A 23167-nucleotide genomic window follows, 5' to 3' on the forward strand; every position below is an offset into this window, starting at 1 on the left:
ACTGATGTAGAATGAAATAATCAGAACTGAGAGAATTTATATGACTACAATATATGTAAAAGAAACCAACTAAAAAAATTTAATGTCATCAATGAAATGACCAATCATGACTCTAGAAGACAGAGTATAAAGTATGCCTCCCATAGCAGAAGTGATGGACTAGAGATGCAAAATAAGATATACACTTTCAGAGATAGCCAATGTGTACTTTTATATTGCTATTTTAGTAGTGTCAAACTCAAATAGGAAGGGGAGCCAATAACCCATACATAAGGACCCCTGCAGGCCAAATATTGACTCAGAAACCCACATATTAACATTACCTGTGTTCTATTTTAATATATTTTGTTAAATATTTCCCAATTATATTTTAATCTGGTTCATCCAGTAGTGCTTGCAGGGCTTAGAAACCTCTGGCTTATTTGATACAAAGGAGTAGTTTTATTTTGGTGGGTGGAGCTGTGTTACCATGAGCAAATCATTTGACTTCTCTCAGCTTCAGTTTCCCCTTCTATAAATTTATGAGATTGGACTGGATGATCTCTAAAGTCTTTTCTAGTTTTAAATCTATAATCCTATGAACCCCATTTTAAAGATAAGGAAGTTAGGGCCCAGAGAGGAGAAGTGACTTGTTCAAAGCCAGATTGCTATTAACTGTCGGAATCAAGACATAGGTTGGATCTTGTGACTTCAAACCTAGAGCTTTTTCACTTCTATTTTTTTTTTAATATGCCAAACAAGAAACCAAAGGTTTGCAAGTAGAGTGACTTAACAATATAAATATTCTAGTATTTACTCTTATGAAAATAATTTGTTTAAAATGACAAGTGACAGACTAGACCCTTGACCTGTGATACCCACATTAGGATTACAAATACCCTATCCTGCCAAATGACATAGATTTTGTCAAGTATTCGTTCATCTCATTTATAGGATGAAGCAACTGAATTGTAAAAGACATCACAAAAAAGACTGATGTAACACTTTATAATATACACATTTCTTTATTAAAATATATACAACACACCCTATTTTAACAAATTTATATATTATGTATTGCTCAAATATTTAGATAAAGAAATTAGGCTTTGTAAGAATATCACAAAACCCATTAGGAAAAAAATATATAATTTCAAAAAAAAAAAGCTTAGGTAAAACATTAAATTATTTTATTTTGTAGATCTTTCAACTGTAACTTCACAAACTTCAAAAGTAAAATTTGCAATTAATTAGGTCAATCTAATTTGCTTTCCAAGGCTGATGAAATGTAACCAGCAATAAAACCATGTGAAAGTATAATACTTAAATGTATTCAACTTAAGATGTTTTAACAATAGGGCTGGAATTTACGAAATGAATTTCCATTCGATAATTAACTCAATTTACCAACCAGTTTTGTAGTAGTGAAGAATTTTGCCAAGAAAAAAAACAAACAAAACTCTTAATTTTCAGTTCATCAAATCAGTAGTCAAATGGAAATTTCACTTACACATTTTATACATTTAAGAGTACCAACTGTTAAAAAAAAAACAGCATGAATTTTCAGCAAATTCATCCTCTGACTGTGTAAAACAAAGCCATTTATTCTTAGTTGAAAGGATGTAAACTTTTCAAACCCATTCCTTTTTAATTTGCATCATAATTTCTCAAAGGAATTGCTCCAGTTAATGAAATCTTTGTGCCTTTTCTGCAACTTCATTTTGCTGGGAATGATCATATAACCATTTTTGGGTAAATGTTTCAGAACTCTCCAAAGCTTCAAAAAGGTATTTAAACTCCTCTGGGTACAAACTGCCTATACGTTCATGTTTCTGCTTTTTTAGATGCTGAAGCAAATCCTCTGTATCACATATACACCATGAGCTGCAAAATACATAAACAAGCTTATTTCATTTCATTCTTTTTATAAAAATTTCCAATTAACATCAAAAGTTATACAGAAGTTATCTTCTAAAAACCAATTAAATTAAATTAAAACCAATTAAATGAATTAAGCTATGATTTCAATGTATTATTGTGTTGATTCCCAAAGTCTTAAATGATAGCTATGATGACTTGGAAAATACAAGGTTTGAACTTAAAGAAGGAGATAATCTAATCATATTCTTTTGTAAACTCTTTTTGCAAAATTGTCATTTTCTGTGTGCTCATCTCTCATACTTCTACTCAAAACATCAGGCTTCCTTTAGCATTAACATCCCAAATTCAACTGTACTTCTAACACTATATCTGCAGAAAGTTGTTCTATAACACCAAATTATGGTGTGAAGGCTACCCTGGGTTCTCCAAGGCTGTGCCAAAAGAGTGAAAACTCTGGTACTTTCAACAAGCTGGAAAACTTCTGTGAAGTTCTCATAAAAGATTGCACATGCTCTGCTAGAACTAGCTTGGCTGAATATGGAGGAATTCATCACTAGCTAGTTGGCAAATTAAGCAGTGCATTTTTTGGTAAGTGACAGTGGCTGAGGGCATTAACAATCACACATAATTTTTATACCACTAATAAACATTCACTTAACAGTTGGTATTCTAAATGTAAGATCTTTGCCCAATGACAAACTGCTATAATGCTGGAGGAATTGAACCTCATTGATACTAACACTATCACTATAAATCAAACTTGAAAACATAAGGAAATTTCAACTAAATGAAAGGAGTACTCATGGGTTCACTTTGGAGAGGTCAATATAGGAGCTGAAAGAATCGGGGTTCAATGTATGGCAAAATAAACATCATTTCATGGGATACCTGGTAATCTTTTCTTGCTGACAGTCATGATGAACATGAGTAAACAAAAGAACCACTGTGTGCCAATGTCTACTGCATTGGATGAAGAAGCAGAGAAATTATGTGACAAACTCAACAAGAGCCTCCAAATTCAATACTAACATTTAAGGCACATCTATTATATTTTGATACTTGTTGATTTCATTGTCAAAGAAGTAACATGAAGAAGAATGGAGAAAAATATAGTGGAAAATATGGTTCAGAATTAAGAAACTGCAGGTCATAGATCTGTACAGTAATCAAAAGCCTCATGCCTCTATACTGTTAGTATTTCGTGAAGATCAGGAAGACTTTTTACATGGCAAGTACCAAACAATATAAACAAAAAATGAAACTGATGCTCTATCTTAATAGTCAAGTAAATAAGCATTTATTTAGCACTTACTATGTGCTAAGCACTGACAATAAAAAGAAAGCCAAAAAAACAGTGCTTGCCCTCTAGGAGATTATACTCTAAAGTGGAAGACAACATATAAACAACAAAGCAGATAAAAGAGTATCTAGATGGAAAGCAATCTGAGAGGTAAAGGCATTAGGAACTGGGAGGACCAAGAAAGCCCTCCTAAAATACGTGGTATTTGTTGCTGTTGTTTGTCCTTTATTCACGAAGAAAACCATGACATCAGGGAGGTGATGCTATAACATGCAAACAAATTGGATTTAAGTGATTTGAACTGAGTCATGAAGGAAGTCTGGGAAACCAAGACTTATTAAACAGCAAATGACTGGATGCCAGGGTTAAGACTCCTCAGCTATGGCAAACCATTCATAGAACTAATTATCTTTCAAACCTCCCCCCCACCAAACTTACCTCTTTTCTGAAACTCCCTATTCCTGTCGAAGGATCTACCTGTCTTTTCAGTTACCCAGTTCAAAAGTCCAACATATCATATCACTTACCAAATCTTGCTGCTTCTATCTCCACAACAAATTTCACAACCACCCCCTTCTGTCCACTCACACAGCCACTGCCCCCATTCAAGCCCTCATGACTTCTAGTCTACACTTGGGATAGCCTTCTATTTGATCTCCCTACCTCAAATCAATCCTTCACAATTACCAAAGGGATGCTACAAAAGTGCAGCTCTGATCGTGTTATTTTCTACTTCTCAATAAATACCAGGGTTTTTGTTTTTTTTTTTATCTCCTTTAGGTTCAAATGTACATTTCCCTATTTGTCTGTCATTCAAAGCTCTTCAGAACCTGGCCTCAATTTACTTTCCTAGCCCTTATGACACATCACTCCCCTTCACACACACCATGATCCATCCAAACTGGCCTTCTTACTGTTCTTCATATATAACAAATTGCCTCTCAAATCCATGCTTTTCCACTGGCTCTCTGTCATTCCTATAATGCTCTGCCCCCTCACCTCTGCCTGCTTCTTAGTTTTCCTGTCTTTCTTCAAGACTCAGCTCTTGCAGAAACTGTCCCTTTCCTGGTCCCCCCATTACCCCTTTTAGAGTACCTTCCATCTACTCTGTACATACTTTGTATACCCATGTTATCTCCCAATTAGAATGTAAGTTCCTTGAGGGCAAGAGCTGTTGCTGTCTTTCTTTGTATCCTTAGCACACAGTAGTGCTCATATCTAGTAAACACTTTAAAAACTGCTTGTTGACTGTCTGATTACCTGAAGATTTTCCTGATCCCCTATCAGGGTTTGGCACCACCAAATTACATTGTATCTATTTTGCACATCCGTCCTTGTCTCTTCTCCAAGAGAATACAGACTCCTTAAGGGCAGGACTGCTTCACTTTGATCTTGAGCAAAGAGCCTGGCTACTTACAGATTAACTAGAGCCCTAAGGTTCTGTCCTAAATCATCTTTGCTTTGCTCTCTACACTTTCTCTAGGTGACCTCACTGGCTCACATAGGTTTAATTACCATCTCTATGCAGATGGCTCCCAGATCTATATATCTAGCCCCCTCTCCTGAACACATACTGAAACATTCCCTGCCTTCAGGGAACTCTAATTTGGTTGGAGGAGACATGTATATATACATACATACATACATACATACACACATATACACACATGATAAATACCTATCAGGGAGATCAGGAAAAACATCACGTAGGAGGCAGTATTTGAGCTGACGTTTGAAGGAAACTAGGGATTCTCATAGGCAGAGGTGAGGAGGGAATGATTCCAAGTATGGAGGACAGACAAGGAAAAGGTATGAGACAAGGAATGGAATGTCAGAGGTGAAGAATAGTAAGTAGGCCAGTTTGACTGTACTTGAGAGTACATGAAGAAGAAACTGGATAACTAAGCTGGAGAGGCAGGTAGGATTCAGGTTATGAGGGGCTTTAAGTGTCACGACAGAGGATCCTAGCTTGCTGTGATCCTCTGAATTGATCCTTCACAAATACAGAGCCACTGGATTTTATTGAGTAAGGGATCAACATGACTGAATAGAGAGGACAAATGCAAGAGATATTGTAGAAATAGAATTGGCTAGACTTGGTAGCTGACTGAGTATGAGAGTTAAATATAATTCCAACGTTGCAAACCTGGGTGATTGAAGGATGGTGGGGTATCTCAACAGAAATAGGGATATTCTATATCGGGTTCAATTTGAAGGGAAGAATAAACAGTTGGGTTCGCTTTGGTAGGACATATATTAAAATTGATTCTTTTACTAAAAACTGCCAAAATTCTTCATGTTTCAAAAGATGTCTAATTGGAAATCACATCTTCTCTACATATAGCACTGAGTGTGTGATATGCTATCCTTGGACCTCTAATAAGGTTTAATTTAAATATGGAATAATAGAAAACTTGCATTACCTACTTCATAAGTTGGTGTGAGGATCAAAATGAGACTACACAAGGTATCCTAAAAAGCTATTACAGCTTAAAACTGCACTAAGACTTTTGGAACACCCTTTAGACATAAAGCATGTGCCAATTGTAAAGTGCTTCATAAGTGCCACATATTATTATTGTTGTTAAGCTAATTCTATCTGTTATAAGTGGGGCTTATAAAGAGACTATTTTAAGTACGTGTGTATATTTAGGAGAAAGCAGGAGGCAGGGAAATGGCTAAAATTGTATGGTTTTACATTTAGAATTTCCTTCAAGTTTCAGGTTCATGGACCTGTGGGGCCCAGGATTTTGAAGCAGGGAGCTGTCTAGCCTTGCTCCTTGCCTGCTTCTCTTCACAAGGTGGACAGCAAACTGGAGTTCCAACAATCTCACACCTTCAGCTTAGAAAAGGCAGAGGTGGGATAGAGAATGAACTAGGAGAGGAGAAGCAACCGGGTGGTAAGATATACAAGAGGCAGTGCTCAATCTCTCCACTTTAATCAGGATTTTTTTTTTTGACTAGGCAATTGGGGTTAAGTGACTTGCCCAGGGTCACACAGCTAGTTAAGTGTCAAGTGTCTGAGACCACATTTGAACTCAGGTCCTCCTGACTCCAAGGCCAGAGCTCTATCCACTGCTTCACCTAGCTGCCCCTCATTCTCTCCACTTTAGTGAGAGGGATCAATAGATATAAAATTTCAAGGGACCCGAGAGGCCACTGAATCTTAATTTCATAGATATGGAAACTGAAGTTCAGAGAGGTTAAGTGACTTGCATATAGTCATGAAGTCTCAGGTCTTCTAACTCCAATTCCAGCTACTATGCCCCAACAAACAATAGGCTGTTCCTTCAATTTAATTAAGGGCAAAGACAAAGTATGTTAAATTTAATTAACCACCGATGATTTATTCAATAAAGGAGATTTATTATTTCAGAGAAGGGAAAGAAAGAATGAGAGAAATATGTGATTGGAGTGGAGGAGAAAATAAGGATACAGTATCTCATTCTAAGCTAACCAAATATACAAAACTAGTACTGTAATATGAATGAAATATCAATTCTCAAATGAACTCACCCTTTTTAGTACTTACTTAAATATATCAATTAATTTAGACTTGCTCTTGTTAAGACACTGTTTAACCAGACATATAAAATTATATGAGTTTACAGGTGTCAAATTATTCGTAAATAAATTTCTTCGAGGAGTTAATTCAATAAAACACAGGTGCTTGTTTTTTAATTCCTGAAGGAGAGAATAAAGAAAAAGAAGAAGATAAACTTAGACAAAAAATATTGCTAGGACCAGAACCTGACCCTGTTTCAATTCATCTGAGACTCTGGGTCAGAAGCAGGGGAAGGAGAGGAAGAGCGAAATCTTAAGCTCAAACCCTCTCTCTACCGCTGACTGCCTGGGTGAACCTGTGCGAATCACTTCACCTCACTGCACCTCAGTTTCCTCATCTGTAAAATGAGAGGGCTAGACTAGATGGCCTGTGAAGTCCCTCTAGGAATAATCTATGATACAGTTCCTAAATTGTACTAATGTCATTTAAAAAAATCAGCAATACCTTAGGATGCTGCCAAAAAAAAAAAAAGGAAACTCAGTATTCTCCTGACCAGTTTTGTAGGTTTTAAGTCACCTAAATATAATTTTACTAACTTACATTAGCTTACTTTACCAACTTAATTTACTAACTTACAATAGCTTACATTAATGAATACTAAAATAAAAAATCAAGGTTATAACTGTACTATCAGAAATTTCTACTGACTTCAAGCCAATGAACAGCATCAAGAGCTCTTTTAGTCTTTCAATTGGGTCGACATGTCTGGAGAAAGTAATCTTTATGACGTATTTAACACTAACAAATTTGGAAACCGGCTAAAATAAAAACTCTTGAAAAATTATAATCATAACCCATTGACTTCTCAGGAGGTATGACTCTTATACTGAATTATACTGAATGGTATGAAACACCTAATACTTGTCTGCCTCAAAGAATTTAGACTTACCTGTTAAGTTACCAGATGAGCGCTCAAGTATAGGTGACTTTTTTTGAGTCTTCTAGACCTCACTCTCTTAAGACACATCTCTGCTGGAGAGACTGGTTATCTTAACTGGTGGGGGGAGAGGCAGGGAGCTGGACTCTTCACAGGAGCATACAATGTAGGACTATTTTATAATGATTTTGGGGGTATACTTCAGCAACCAAAGTCTCTTAGATAGGAACCAAGATGATCTGCCTAATGCTGAATTCTATTCTATAATATGCAGTATATTGACATGATTGGCATGGGATGCACTAAACATTTTGTAATGAAAATTTTAATATATTTTACTGATGCTTACATCAGTCACTTCTCATACACCTCCATGGGCCCTCAATTAGTGACAAAGAAAAACAATTAAGCAAAAAACATATTCCACAATGCCTACATCTGATAATGATAATAATAATTCTTTTCAAATGTTCAAGAGTTCAACTTCCTTTAAGGAATCTTTTCATTTATACTGTGGTAGTCATTGTGGATATATTCTTTATTCTCTCTGGGGAATTGAGGATTTTTAATATTCTATTATTTTACTCCAGATAATTTCATAGAAATGGAAACATTGCTTTCATGGGTCATGTTATTCAAATTTTAAAATATAATACTTTTCACAATTTCTTGGGTATGATTGTTTTAAATATAAAAAAGTTTTAATTTCCAACACACTGATATTTTAAGCATTCCTAATTAAATACAAAAAAAGTCAAAAATTCCTATTTTTTTCAAAGCAAAAGTACATTAAAAGAAAAGTTTTCCCTCTGAAGAAAAAAAAAGTATAGGGAATTCATTCTTTTTTTTTTTTTCTTTGCTTAGGCGATCGGGGTTAAGTGACTTGCCCAGGGTCACACAGCTAGGAATTCATTCATTGGTGAAGTAAAATGTATTTTCTACATAGCTGACATTTCTTAATGATTCTTCCAATCCTCTCCCCACAAACATTCCCCTGTAACAAAGTAGTTATATAAGACAAATCAACACACTGATCATGTCTATAAAGCACTGCTTCTTACCTTGCTCTTTAGTGATGTCAGCTCTCCATTTTTAAAGGTTACAAATGACGATAAAGGCTCCTTGGGAAAACAAAGAAACAAATCCCCCAAACTATTTTAATGCCGCTTCCATCCAAACAAGTTCCTGCCTTATATCTATTTTACCTAAATTGGGCTGACATTTTTAAAATAAGATTTTAATACAATAATTGTAATTTTTTGGAAATGACTTCATTCCTCTGTACTTCCTCTACCAGTCATACAAATGTCTTCACCCTGTAAGTTCACTCCACTCTTGGATTTCTCACCCTGGGAGTATCCTCTACCCCTGTGCCTCTGATGGGCTGGTTATTCCTAAAAAAGGAGGATACCCAGGCCATCCATGTCCTCCTTCCTCACCCTGGACCTAAGCAGGTAACTCTTTCCCTGCTTTCCCACCCCTTTCAGAAAGCTTCCTTTTAAATGATATCCTCCCTGATTAAAATGTGAGCTCCTTAAAGGAAAGACTCTATTTCTGTTTGTGTATGTATTCCTAGCACTCAGCATAGTACTTGGAACACTGTAAGCATTTAATAATTGATTATTTAATCTTGTGAATAATGATCTCTTCAAGAAAAGATCATACGAAATGAAAACAAAACAAAAAGAAAAAACAAATTCCACTTACACAGTTTTTTTCTTTTATGTCTAAGTTCAACCTCTCCATTTAGTCAGAGAGAGAGAGAGAGAGAGGTAAAGAAAGAAGAGTGCTCAGGACAGAGCTTCAGAGACAATCATTTCTAAGGGGCTTGTCAGGGATGAAAATCTAGCCAAGCAGACCAATAAGAAGCTGTTCCAATAAGAAGCAGCAAGAAATATATAAGGAAAACTAAAAAAGGGCAGTCATTTAAAAAGTGGAGAGGAGTGATATTTGGGAGACCATAATCAACAGTATCAAATTCTAGAGGAAGGTCTAGTCAAGTCAATAAGCATTCATTAAACATTTACTGAGCACCGATTATGTGCCAAACACTGTGCTAGTATTGAGAATACAACGAAAGGAAAAGAATCCTTGCTTTCAAGGAGCTCAAAGTCTAACAGGATAGATATGTGAAATCAACTAAGGACAAGCAAGATCTATACTGAATAAATTGGAGATCATCTCAGAAAGAAGGCATTGGCTTTAAGGTGGATAGGAAAGGATTCCTATAAAAGGTGGGATTTTAGCTAAAACTTGCAGAAGGCCCGGGAAGCCAGGAGTTGTAGACAAGGAAGGAGAAAATTCTAGTCGTGGCGGCGTATCTTGTTTAAGGAACAGCAAAGAGGTAAGGTCAAGAAGAATAAGGCCTGAAAAAAGAATACCACATCTGGCAATTAAGAAACCACTGCTAACTTGGCAGAGAGCAGTTTCAGTAGATGAGGCCATAAGCCAGACTGCAAGAGACAGAGAAGTGAGAGAAAAGAACTGTAGACGGAAGGTATAGATAGTTTTTTCTGGGAGTCCTGATATAAGGAAAAGGTAAGACACAGGATACTAGCTAGGATCGAGAGAGATATTTACCAATAAGAACAATTTTACTCACCATATGCAAAAGCTTTATCTCACAAGCTGTTTGCCAGAGAACACTCAGGGTTTGATAATCCTTTTCACCTGGCTTTGAAATGATTTTCTGACAAAGGAATAAATTTATAAGTTACACATCATTAACATCCTTCACAGTCATTTAACATCCAAGTCTGACACTATTCTAATATCTGAAAATAAAAGCTATGAACCTAAATTAGCTAAAAATTAAGAACTGAAGCAAAAATGTTAATATCTATTATTTTACTGGGCTTTGTCTCTGACTTAATTGCTGAAAATCTATCTGGTGTATTTAACTTTAATCTTTAAGCAAAACAGATTTTCTTTAAACTATATAAAAATTACTTTCACTATAGCATGCTATGAGGAAAATCTCCTAATAAAGATAAAATGATAATTGTTATATAATCAATACATTATCAAGCATTTATCAAGTGTCTCCAATGTGCCAGGCACAGGGGACAAGTAAGTTTAGGATTTGCAAGCATTTGGGCATGGTACTGATCTCAAGTTCAACAATCTTGAAGTCTATTCCCGTAATTACCATTCCCTGAATAACATTTGATTACTTCACTGAATTTTGCTTTAGAGTTTCTATTATCCCAGACCATAAACAAGCATCCCTATCCATATGTGCAGAAAACAATACCAATCTATGCATTATAGGGATGTTCTCAGACTTAACAGATCAACTATCTACTGCACTTTGAGGTCTTACAAGTTGCTACAAAAAGAAAAGGTATTTATTACCTTACAACATGAGTCTCCTACTTACCCTCATATTATTCAGATAAAGAGTGAAGTCTAAAATTTGACATGTGGAAAGTTAAGACAACCAACCCCAATATGATTCCTCATTCCTCTCCAGGCTGCACTCCCACTCTTCTACTTTGAACCAGCTCTTCATTCTGAAGCCTCACTCCAGCCCCGAAATTCAAACATTAGAAGTACCTTTTGCCCTTCAGCCTCTACCTCTGATTGGACAGGTGCTCGTAGAACCTCCATTTAAGGTGGATGCCCAGTCCAGCTACATCTCACTTATTTTTCAGGCTGTACTCCGGACTTTCTCTACTGTGCTCCTGCCCTGAAGTACCCTTGTCTCCATTCCATTCCCCCATTTCCAGTTTCCGTTTGTGGAACATTCCGTTAGAATGTATGCTCCTTGAGGGCATTATCTGTTGTATTTGCATATGCAGTCACAGTGCTTAGCACAGTGGCTGACACATAGTAAGCACTGATTTATGTCTTTAACGGACTCAAATGTGATCAGTCCTAAAATGTAATTATAAATATTAAGACTATTAACAGCTCACATTTATACAGTGCTTTAAGGTTTGCAAAGTGTTTTAAATATATTATTTCATTTGTTTTTCACAAATCTTGTAAGACAAATGCTATTATCATTCCCACTTTTCAAATAAGGAAACCAAGGCTCAGAAAGATTAAATGACTTTCAGCATATCACCAAGTTAGTAAGTGTCTGAAGTGGGATTCAAACCAAGATCTTCCTAACTCTAGGAGACTCATTAAAGAGTTACCAAATATAGTTAGCAGTTTCTTTTAAGTAACATACCTTGTATTCTTTTTCACTAATAAACATATTCAATTCTATCCGTCCATAGTTATATATGGAACTACAAGAATAGAGGTCATACAAAAGTTTCCAAAGTACAGTTCTTTCGGTTTTAGTTGGGAAGAATCCAACTATCTTTACAGGAACATCTGTTATGAAAACATGCAAGAATACGTAAGTAAAAATTCTGCACATTTTTTCTTTGTAACAGGATTTTAAAAGATTAACAAATTAACAAACAAATCAGTCTACAGAAAATTCTACATACTTAGCTTCAGGATACTAAATCCTAACTTCTCAGAGCCTCTCTCTTTAATATAGAAAGATGACATTTCAGGTTAACATTTTGATGTATGAAATATTTTAAACATGCTTTAAACATTTAAACATGCTTCTCCTCTGTTCTTACTGCCCACAACACAAGTCAGGGCTTCATTACCACAAGTCAAGACTACTGCAATCACTTTCTAATTAGTCTTCCTGCCCCTATCCAATCCCCCCCCAATTCATTTACATTGTTGTCACATAAATATGATCATGATATTCCTGCTCAAAATCCTTCAATGGTTCCCTTTTATTACTGAATACCATTTATATCACTTTTGTTGTTGTTTAGTTGTTTTTTAGTCACGTCCGACTTTTTGTGACCCCCTTTGGGTTTTCTTGGCAAAGATACTGGAGTGGTTTGCCATTTCCTTCTCCAGCTCATTTTACAGATGAGGAAATTGAGGCAAACAAGGGTAAGTGACTTGCCCAGGGTCACATAGCTAGTAAGTATCTGAGGCCACATTTGAACTAATGTCTTCCTGATTCTAGGCCCAGTGTTCTATCCACTGTGCCATCTAGCGGCAGTGGACAGTGGATAAGTGGATAATGTACACTTACTTGTACATTAAAGCCCCTCCATGTCTTTGGCCAGTCTTTTCTCTCCGGAAAAATCTCATCTTCTAAATACGGTATATTCTAATCAAACTTTACTTATTGTCCCCTTTTATATGTCTCATATCTATGTTCCTGCTCACTCTGTGTAGAATGCCACCTTCCTGCCATTCTTCTGTTCCTCTCCAAAGCCACCTCTCTTTACTAGTTAAAATCCTACTCACTAGTCAGAACCTAGCTCCCAGTCTTAGTATTCATCATTTTGTATTAAAATGTTAATATAGCAGCATAATGTATACGCTACTAGACTGAGTAGCAATAAGGACAGAGTTTCTGTCTTGGTGAATCCTCCCTTCAATGCTAAGCAGAATGCTCTCTACATAGAAACAAAGAAAGTCTTGTTAAAGCTGAATATTCAGATATCCAGAATACTTCTATATTAAAGTAAAAAATATCTGTTTTCTATTTCATTCACATATACTAACATGCTAGTTACATAAACCTAACATATTTGAAAACTTGTCAGTGGAGTTAATTAGCAAAACTTTTATTAAGTTTATTTTAAGAAATGACAAAATTTACCTGCTGCCCAAGGAACTTTGCTTATTCCCAAATTCTTGAAAAGTGTTTCGGTAAACATAGCAGGTGGTGGTGTTGTTATATTACTGGGATCTCGATGGAAGAAGTCACAGTAGATTACTTCTAGTTGTCTACCCGGATGTTTTTTTAAGGTCTAGGATAAAAAAATCAAAATTTTAAATTCTTTGCAAACCCTACAGAATATTCTCCTCAGAATTATTTATCAAGTTTTACTGAGGTAACATAACATTATGAACAGAGGCCATCTTCAACCATGGAGTTTTCAGTCCTGGTGCTGACACATAGTAGTTGTGTGACCAGACAAGTCTCAGGTAGCTCTATATGGCTCTAACTTACAAATAAGTTGCTGATCTCTATCAGTGAAGAGAGTTTCCACATTGGGAGTTCAACACACTAATAAAAACATAGCTCTGGACCAGAACATGGAGATTGGTAAGCTCTAATTAAATCAGGTCCATGGCAAAGAACAGTGAATAGAAAGTGTTGTTCCCAGGGTCACACATACAGTAAGGGTGAGTTTCCTTACTTGACCAAGTCAACACTCCAAAGCTCCCTCCTGACTATACTTCTGACTTCTCAAACTTCAGCTGTAATCTTACCCAGGAACATGCAATCCATCATCCCCTACAGCTTTCTCACCCTGAAACATCTCTCTGCCATGGCAGCCCCCTTCTCCCTTCTCCCATTGTTGAGTTCCTCCCAGGGCCTCCACTTTGGGGAGGAGCACAAGGTGACCAACCTTTATTCCCCTCTCAGCTGTGTGTCTAGAGAGGCTCTAGAGAGACCTCCTCCAGCCCATCTTCAGCTTCCTTTTGTATGTTTGTTTCCCCCCGTTAGAATGCAAGTTCCTTGAGGGTAGGCATTGTCTTTCTTTTTGCTTATAATAGTAAACTCAATACTTGTTGCTTGATCATCACATCATGAAAACATGGTATCGTGTTTTCTCTTAGCTGACACCAAGATTGCAGAAACAAAGGTTATTACCTTAAATAAATTGTGAATCAAAGTTCTAGCTGCATCAATACATTTCTGATTACTTGGCAAGCTTCCAGTTTGTTGTGCAGAGCTCGAGGCCTGCATCATCAACTTCCTTTTTGGACATCTCAAACTTAAAATGTCCAAAACATAATTCATTAACTTTTCCCCCAACCCTGTACCCTCTTCCAACCTCCCCCTCTACTGCGGATGTTACCACCATCTCCCCAGGCACCCAGGCCTGCAACCTGGGTCATCCTAGGCTCCTAACTCTCACTCCTCCCATAGAACCAAGCCATTAGCAAATACTGTCTTTTCTACTTTCACCACATCTCTCATATATCAGGGGCAGCTGGTAGTAAAGTAGACAGTAGGTGTGGAGTCAGGAATCTTGAAATCAAATCTGGCATCAGACACTAGGCTTCACAGGCAGTATGCTCCTGGACAAGTCCCTTAACCTTTGTTTGCCTCAGTTTCCTCAACTGTAAAATGGGAATAATAATAGCACCTACCTTTCAGGGTTATTGAGAGGATCAAGTGAGATATTTGTAAAAGTGCTCTTAGCATACTGCTTGGCATATAATGGTATGTCAATACTTATTCCCTTCCCTTCCTCAGCTCCCACCCCTACCCGATCCTGCCCTCTCTGAGAGAGATTTAACTATTTTAGAGGCAGTTAGTGGCATAGTGAATAGCTGGGCCTGGAGTCAGAAAGATCTGAGTTCAAATCTAGCTTCACACTTATACTAGCTGTGTGACCCTGGGCAAGTCACTTAACCTCTATTTATCTCAGTTTCCTCAAATATATAATGGGGACAATATCAGCACCTACATCACAGGACTGTTGTGAGGATCAAATGAGATAACATTTGTAAGAAGCACTTAACACAGTACCTGGCATGCAGCAGGTGCCATATAAATGCTTATTTCCTTCCTTTCCCCCTTCCCAGGGACACAATAAAAGTCTGAGGCTGGAAACAAACATTTATTAAGTGTTTACTATCTACCAGGCTCTGTGCTAAGCAATGACAATACAAAGAAAGGGAAATAACTATGTCTCCTAAAAGTATTAAAAAAATTTTTTTTAATTTGTATGAGAGCGACTTTTTCTACTGAATACACAGAATTGAATACACACACAGACACACACAGACACACACACAAAGACATATATACATACACAATATGTATGTATATAGAGAGATAAAGGAAGATAATCATAGAGGGCAGGCACCAGCAGAGGGGGAGACGAGGAAAGTCATCTTGCAGAAGGAAGCTGAAGAAGCCTGGATGCAGAGATAAGGAGGGAGAACATTCCAGGCAGGCTTGGGGAATAGCCAAGGAAAAGGCAACAAGTCAGGAGATGGAGCTTCATGTAGGAGGAAGAGTAAGAACACCAGTGCTGCTTGATCACAGAGTATATGAAGGGAAGTAAAGACTAAGAAAACTGGAAAGTCAGTCAATAAGCAGCTAAATGCTAGCTATTATTATTTTTTAAAAACTTAAAACTTACTTTAGAACATATTTTATGTATTATTTTATTCCTTGTTTGGTTATTTTTCTTTGATGATGGTTAAGTTCATAATATTCTTAAGTTAAGGGAAAAAAGGAATACAAGTCTTCTGTCTAATGTCCTTTGCAGTAGACTTTCTTAGAAGAAAAGGGAACCAAACTAAAGAGAAATAAAATGAACCACAAGTACTTAGTTCCACTTTCCTAGATCAGAGAAAGCTAATCTTTTTTGCATACATTAATTTTAAGAAACTAAAACGACATACCGTTAAATATGGAAGAAAAGTCAGGTCACTTTCAAGTGCAACCACTTGTAAACCAGCATTGAGTAATGCACAGGTAATAAGTCCAGGCCCTATGGTGTGAAAAGAAAAGTTTGTCATTTTGAGGAATAACATAATTTTCTATTTAGGAGGTGTTACTTTCTTTTATTTCATTCAATCAATCAATCAGCTAACATGCATTTATTACATGCCTAATATATGCCAGGCATTGAGATTATGAATAGAAAAATGAGATAGAACCTACATTGACAAGGCAAGGCATATACATATAAAAAGTTCAGTCCTTTGAGTGAATCCAAACTTCACAAAACAAATCCCCTTAATAAAAGAATTTGTTCTATAAAACTTGAACTCAGTCAAAAGGCCACACCCAAGGACCTGGAAAGCCACACGTTGCCTCAAGGCCACAAGTGTCTTTCCACCCCCCTCATCCCACCCCTCATCTATCCACCAATTAGTATAGTGTTTTTCCTAAAGCACAGGTCTGACCATCATTCCCTTACTTAAGGCTTCTTATTACTTCTAGGATCAACTATCAAACTCTTCTGTTTGAAATTTAAAGTCTTTCACAACCTGGCACCAACCTATTTCACACAGTACTTCCCTTCATACATACATACATACAAAGTCAACTAATCTGGCCTTCTTCCTGTTCCTTATACATAGCATTCCATCTCTTGTCTTAGTATCTTTGCATGGCTTTCTCCTATGTCTGGAATGAACTCTCTTCTCACCTCTCTAAGGATCCCGAGTTTATTTGAAAGTTCAACTCAGTACCATCTTCAAAATGAAGCTTTTCCTCATTCCCTAGACACTCATGCCTTTCCCCAAAAACCATATTATACTGGTTTTTATTTTGTCTTGTTTTTGCTGACATATGGACATGTCCACATAGCTCATATATCTGAAATATATGGACATATTGCCCTTCTCCCTGACTGTTCATCATCTAGCAGTGATGGGCAGGAAATGTTTTTGATTTTTTTTTTTTAAATTCCCACAGCAATTTGGAACCACTGCACTTTCAATTTAAATCTTAAACTTCTAACTCATTTTGTCACACTAAGGTAAGGAAAGAGGCTAAAGGAATTTTATAATCCCAGAGTTCATGCAATGAATGAAACTTGAACTGGGATAAGATAATAATATAATAAATATTTATTGAAATAATACATAATCATTATCTTAAACAATAATTGATCCATAGCATCTTAGAGCTTTGACATAGTGGACTGTCATCCTTGGAGCCAGAAAGACTTGGGTTCAAGTTTTGCCTCTAAAATATAATGGCTTTGTGAACCTGGGCAAGTCAGTTAACCTCAGTGCTGCAGGCAACTCTCTAAAACAGGTGTTCTTAACCTGGGCCCATGGTATTCTGACCCCATATATAACACCCAACAGGCCCATAGATACATTTCAAGGTATGTGTACTTGGACGGGGGGGTGGGGGGGGTGTAAATGACATCTTTACTTCAATACGACTGGTTTCCATTGCATTCCTATGTATTTGTGCTTTAACATGATTTAACATGGGTTTCATCATTCTTCCCAAGGGGTCCATGCCACAAGAAAGGATCAACAATGCCTGCTCTAAAGCTAAGAATGGCGGAGAAGGTGCTGACTTGTTATTGGTAGAGGCAGTGCCCTCACCTGAGCCTTCCCTGTGTATGTCAATGAAATCCCATGCCCCTATCCTTAAAGTAGTTTTTATACCTTGTCTCCTTTGAGCCTCACAATCCGATAAAAATAGTACTCTAGGCATTACTATCCTCATTTTTAAAGATGAGGAAGCTGAGGCTCAGAAGTTACTTGCCCGAAGTCCAATAATTAGTGATTATCTGAGGGCATTCTGCCTCGAAAAACAAAATCTAAAAAAACTAAGGAACCATATATTTAAAGATGACAGGGAGTAAGGAGGAAAAAAACATTTATATAGCGCCTACTTTATGTCAGGCACTGTGCTAAGCACTTTATAAATATTATCTCATTTAATCACCAACAGCCCTGGGAGATAAGCATTACTATCATCCCCATTTTACAGTTGAAGAAACTGAGGCAGAGAGGTTAAGTGATTTGCCTAGGGTCACAAAGCCATTACATTTTAGAGGCAAGACTTGAACCCAAGTCTATCTGGCTCCAAGGATGACAATCCCCTATGTCAAAACTCTAAGACGCCATGTATCAATTATTTATTTGAACTTAGGTCTCCTGACTTCAGGCCCAGGACTATTCACTGTGCTATCTGGCTGTCTTAGATATCATTTAGCTCATTTTCCAGATAGGGAAACTAAGACCAAGAGAAGTAAAGTGATTTGGCTAAAATCACAAAAGCAGTAAGCATCAGAGGCAAGATTCAAACCTAGGTTCTGATTTGATAATTTTTTTTCCTCACTGAGAACTATCCTCTGGCTAAGCTGAATCCCTGGACACCCCTTTTAATACTTTTAGTACATTTTCACTTATATCCCCTCCCCACCCCCCACTCACTGTTCCAAGTGGGGACATTAGCCCATTTTTTGCTTCTTCTTACCACTCTTAGACCCTCATTCTACCATCATCACTACCATCACTTTCCTCCTTTGAAGTACATTCAAACCAGAGTTAGCTGAGTATAATCTTTTATTTTTCATTCTTTCTCTATACCTTCTTCTTCCTCCTAAACTTGCTCTTTGCCCTCACCATAATTTTCAATCCCTCCATCCCTCAGTATCATCCCAGGGTATCACCTTTGTTCTAGTTATACATCCCTCCTTTTCCAATTGCTAACCCTTGTTGAACCAGTTCAACTCAAAACTTACCTTCCACTTTCAAATTCCTTGATCCCTTGTCTTCTCTGTGATTCTGCTTCCCCTCACTCCTAACTCTGTATCACTGCCAGCATCTACCTGCTTCCTTCCTATCTATGTGCTGCTCAACAGTAATGGAGGAAACTAGGAAATCCTGCTGACTGAGTCTTTATAAATTTATACTGTCCAGACTTTATACCAAAGTAACTCTACTGCTCTCCTCCCTAGCTGATTCTTTATCCCTCTCACCATGTGGTTATTTCAAACCTATTCTCTCTGAATCTAAAGATACTGTCAGACCTCATCTTGTCTGCTGAGGACTTCATCTCATACCTTCACCAAAAAAAATTAAGGTCATTCTAAACAAGCTACTATTTATCCTCTCATCTCACATTGATCTGACATTGTTCCTTACTATTTCTTCATCACTCCAGTCTTTGGTGTCCCTTCTACTTTCCAATGTATCTTTGTGTATCTCTGTATCTCTACATGTATCTTTGATCCAGTCTCTTCCCATCTTGCTTAGCAGACTGCCCTCACTATCACACCCATTCTCTCTCTAATCTTCAGTCTCTCCCTATTTACTGACTCCTTACTACTGCCTACAAACCCATGCAAGTCTCTGCATCCATTAAAAAAAAAAAACCAACTCATAATAGATTCCATTATGCTGACTCAATATTCCTTCTCATCTAATCTCCTTGAAAAATCCTCTACAATCAATCTATGCCTCCACTTTCTACCTTCCCTCTCTCTTCTAAATCCTCTACAAACTGGCTTTTGGCCTAATTCAATGAAAAAGCTCTCTTCAGATACCAATGAAGAATCGTAACTGCCAACTCTAATGGCCTTTTCTCACTCCTCATCTTTCTTGACCTCTCCTGTAGCATTTGGCTGGGATAATTACCTTGTCCTCTTGAATACTCTCTTCTCTGAGTTTTTATGACTGTTCTCTCTAGGTTTCCCTACCAGTCTGACTTTTATTTTCCTGGATCTGCCTCCATATCACACCCAGTAACTATGGATATATCCCAAGGCTCTGCCCTGGACCCTTTTCTGTTTTCTCAACATACTCTCTTATTTGGGGATCTCATCAGGTCCCATGGGTTCAGTTATCATCTCTATGAAGACTATTTCCATATCTACTTATCCAACCCTGATCTCTTTTCTGAGCTACACCCCAACATTACTTAACTGGCCAACATTTCAAACTGAATATCACATATACATCTCAATGTACCAAATTCAAAACAACTCATTAACTTTCTCCAGACAACTCATACTTCTTCTAAAATTCCCTGTTGCTGTCAAAGGCACCACCGTATCATCCTTCCAGTCAGACACCCAAGTTCATAAGCTCAGTCATAGTGAACTCTTCCCCCACCTATCCAAATCAGTTGCCAAATCATGTAATAATTTCTTTTTCTGCAGTATCTCTCAGATGCATTTTCTTATCTCAACTCACACTGTCATCACTTTCATTCAGGCTCTCAAAAGCTCTCTCCTAGAGCATCCTAGTTGGTCTCCCAGGCTCAACTCTTTTCCCATCCCAATATGCTGCACTCAGTTGTCAAAGTGATTTTCCTAAAGTGTAGGTCTGATCATGTCACTGTGCTTCGAACCCCATCCCCACCCCCACCCCCACTCTAAGGTCTCCCTATAACCTCTAGGAGCAAATATAACCCCTTATTTTCTCATTTGAAGCTTTTTAGAATCTGGCCTCTTATCTTTTTAGTCTCTTAACTAAACACCCTCCACAAACTCTAGTCATTATCTAGTCATACTGGTTTCCTAGATGTTCTTCACATAATACTCTCTTATTACTGTGCCTCTGCACTGCCAGTTACCCATGCCTGTAATACTTTCTGTCCTCAGCTCTTAGCATTCCTGTCTTCCTTTAAGATTCAGCTTAAGTGCCATCTCCTCCTGGGAGTCTTTCCCTCTAAGGCTTCCTTCCATCTACCCTGAATTTGTCTTGAATGTCTTGAACTTACATACATTGTCTCCTCTATAGGACTGTAAGGTCCCTGATAGCAAGAACTATTTTTGCTTTTTCTTTGTATCTTCATTGCTTAATATAGTGTCTGGCATCTAGCAATCACTTAATAAGTGCTTGCTCATTGACTGCACCATATTTATATATCAAGGAAAAGGTAAAGGACTTTATGTTGTCTTTAGATAGCACAGGGTAATGGAAAAAGCACCATATTTAAGAGTCAGAGGACGTGAGTTTGATTTTTGCAAGGCTCCTTACTACCTGTGTGATCTTGGGTAAACAACTTAACTTCTCTCTGCCTCAGTTTCCTCACCAGAAAAATGAAGGGGTTCCTTCCAGCTCTAAATCTATGATCCTATGTCTATGCTGTACTGCCCTTAAAAGGTCCACTGAGAAGAAACAAGGTACCTCTATGTGCTAGGAAATGAACCACATTCTTGAAATCTTTAGACAAAAAAAGGCGTAGCTGGTCAAAGCTAACAAAAAAGACAGTCTTACCTCAGCAAATTACTATCAAATACCCAAGCTTTGTGCACTAAGTACCACGTCAGTTGTTAGGGGAATGGGAGCGGGGTTGGGCATATGTAAAGAAGCATACAGCAAGATCTCTCCCGCCCTGCCTGTGGCAAAGAAGTGGGAGGCAGTATCTAGGGGTTAAGCAAAAGTATGCCAAGTGCCATGGGCATTCTCAACTAGCATCTAAGCTCCATGGGGGCAGGGCCCCTAGCTTGCTCCTCTCCGTATGGCCCCACACCACTCAGCACGGTGGGCCGAGCACACATGAGAGTCTCTGGACAAAAAACTGAGCTTAGTAAGCCTGATGCCCGAAGGAGATGCAGGCCCCCTCCCGGTGTGGGTATCCCCAGGTTCCCCCTCCGCCCCCCGGCACCCCCACCCACCGGGATTGCACTCTAAGATCCGCGGGCCGGCTCCCGGAGGCCCTGCTTGCAGGAGCTGCACCACAGTGTCCGCCACCTTCGCGCTGCCCGCGAAAAGCCTATGCCGTGTCATATTCCGCGGCGACGCCTCCGACTTCGCGACTGTCCAGGACACGGGTTCCAGGCACGACTGGGATAGGAGCCGGTGAGGCCGCGTCAGGCACCCCGGGCCGGTCTCACAGAGGCGGCGCAGGCAAGCTCCGGCCATGGTAGCTATCGACAACCGCGCGGGAAGCCCAGTCACTGGCCCCCACATCCTCGCCTCCTCACTGTCCCGGCTGGAGCTGAAGCCGGAGCCGGAGCCGCAGTCGGAACCGGAGCCGCAGTTGGAGCCGGGACCACCACCAGCAACCTCATTCAGCAAGCCGCAGGCGCACGACCTTTCAGATAAGGCGCGGGGCGGAAGTAAATATAGCTCCTTACGCGTGCAGACTAGTCCCTCCCAGCCACTTCCGCTTCCTCCCCCTCTCGGTTGGCCCGAGGGACTTGAGCTAGAGTGGGAGGGGAGACGCTGGCCGGCCGTCACTCTATGGTTGTGGCACCTCCGAGGGGTTTCTCTAGCCACTCGCGCTCTATGGTCCGCGGCCTCCGGCTCGTCGGCTTTTACCCTCCCGCGAGTCAGTCTGGAGGAACCTGCAGAGCGGGCGGAAGATCTTGACCAGAAGCGCCCCAGCCGCCTCTGGAGAGCCCAGCGCTGTGACAGCTCGGAGGCGGCCATGTCAGCCAGCGGGGCTGGAGCCCGACCGGGTCCCTGACTGCAGCCTGGACTCCTCAGCCGGACGCCCAGGTGAGGCAGGGAGGGAAGGAAAGGGAGTAGGGGGCGTCGGAGCGGCAGCTGCCCACCCCCACCCCAGCCCGCCTTCCCTCGCACCTGCATCCCTCTGGCTCTAGGAGATCTTCGGCCAGGCTGAGCCCCTCCACGTCCCCGGGTACCCCCCCTCCTCCCCCCTCCTTCTGCCTCCCTGGTTGGGGGTAAGGGAGGGGGAGGTGTTGCTGTTTCCTTCCATTCACACCTTTGCAGTCTCTTTCCTGGGCTTGTCTTAAGAAGCGCCCCCCCTCCCTCTGGTTATCCCTTTCCTCCAGCCCGCCAGGAGCATTTAAATGCCTTGTTTGCCCAATTGCATTTTGTTATTGTTGTGATCTTAAATGCTTGTGTGCAGAAATAATCGCTTTTGTCCAGTAAATGTTCTTGTATTTGACTGAAACCAAGAAAAATTAAATCCTTTAAAATGTTAACTGAATCAGATTGAATCTCAGTGTTTTTTGTTTTTGTTTTTAGGAAAGGCATTCATACTTCGAATGCTAAACCTCTTGCTTAAGTATAGCCTAAAGATGGTCAAACAAGCTTTGGAGCGCAGTTTTGATGACCAGTTCCAAAGGCTCTAAAAATAGGATGCTATAATGGAAATTTTGGCAGT

General features: G+C 39.0%; 2 protein-coding genes across 2 annotated transcripts in view; one reads left to right on the top strand and one right to left on the bottom strand.

Moving 5' to 3' along the window:
* Positions 1-1080: 1080 nt before the first annotated feature.
* LOC114049560 (dimethyladenosine transferase 2, mitochondrial-like) lies at positions 1081-22152 on the bottom strand. The gene is made up of 8 exons (XM_027870805.1): positions 21711-22152; positions 16012-16100; positions 13241-13391; positions 11780-11928; positions 10205-10291; positions 8664-8723; positions 6693-6844; positions 1081-1863 (listed from the first exon to the last, which is right to left on the bottom strand). Exons 1-8 carry the CDS (start codon positions 22003-22005, stop codon positions 1665-1667), a joined length of 1182 nt encoding a protein of 393 aa, XP_027726606.1. The 5' UTR covers positions 22006-22152; the 3' UTR covers positions 1081-1664.
* A 122-nt stretch (positions 22153-22274) lies between these two features.
* The window catches only part of LOC114050011 (consortin-like), a 103778-nt gene continuing 102885 nt past the window's right edge, over positions 22275-23167 (top strand). Inside the window, exon 1 of the mRNA XM_027871523.1 lies at positions 22275-22536. The gene's annotated coding sequence lies outside the window, so the exon portion shown is untranslated. The remainder of the gene's footprint in view (positions 22537-23167) is intronic.

This window comes from Vombatus ursinus, unplaced genomic scaffold (assembly GCF_900497805.2).
Source record: "Vombatus ursinus unplaced genomic scaffold, bare-nosed wombat genome assembly UNPS02014798.1, whole genome shotgun sequence".
Taxonomy (NCBI): Eukaryota; Metazoa; Chordata; class Mammalia; order Diprotodontia; family Vombatidae; genus Vombatus; species Vombatus ursinus.

Bases quoted from the DNA above. Each gene is read 5' to 3' on its own strand.
- LOC114049560 (XM_027870805.1), bottom strand. From the start codon at position 22,005: ATGTGGGGGCCAGTGACTGGGCTTCCCGCGCGGTTGTCGATAGCTACC. The intron at 16,101-21,710 runs GTGGGTGGGGGT...TTCACACCATAG, and splicing joins GATCTTAGAGTGCAATCCCG to GGCCTGGACTTATTACCTGT. The intron at 10,292-11,779 runs GTATGTTACTTA...TTCCTTTGTCAG, and splicing joins TTAGTGAAAAAGAATACAAG to AAAATCATTTCAAAGCCAGG.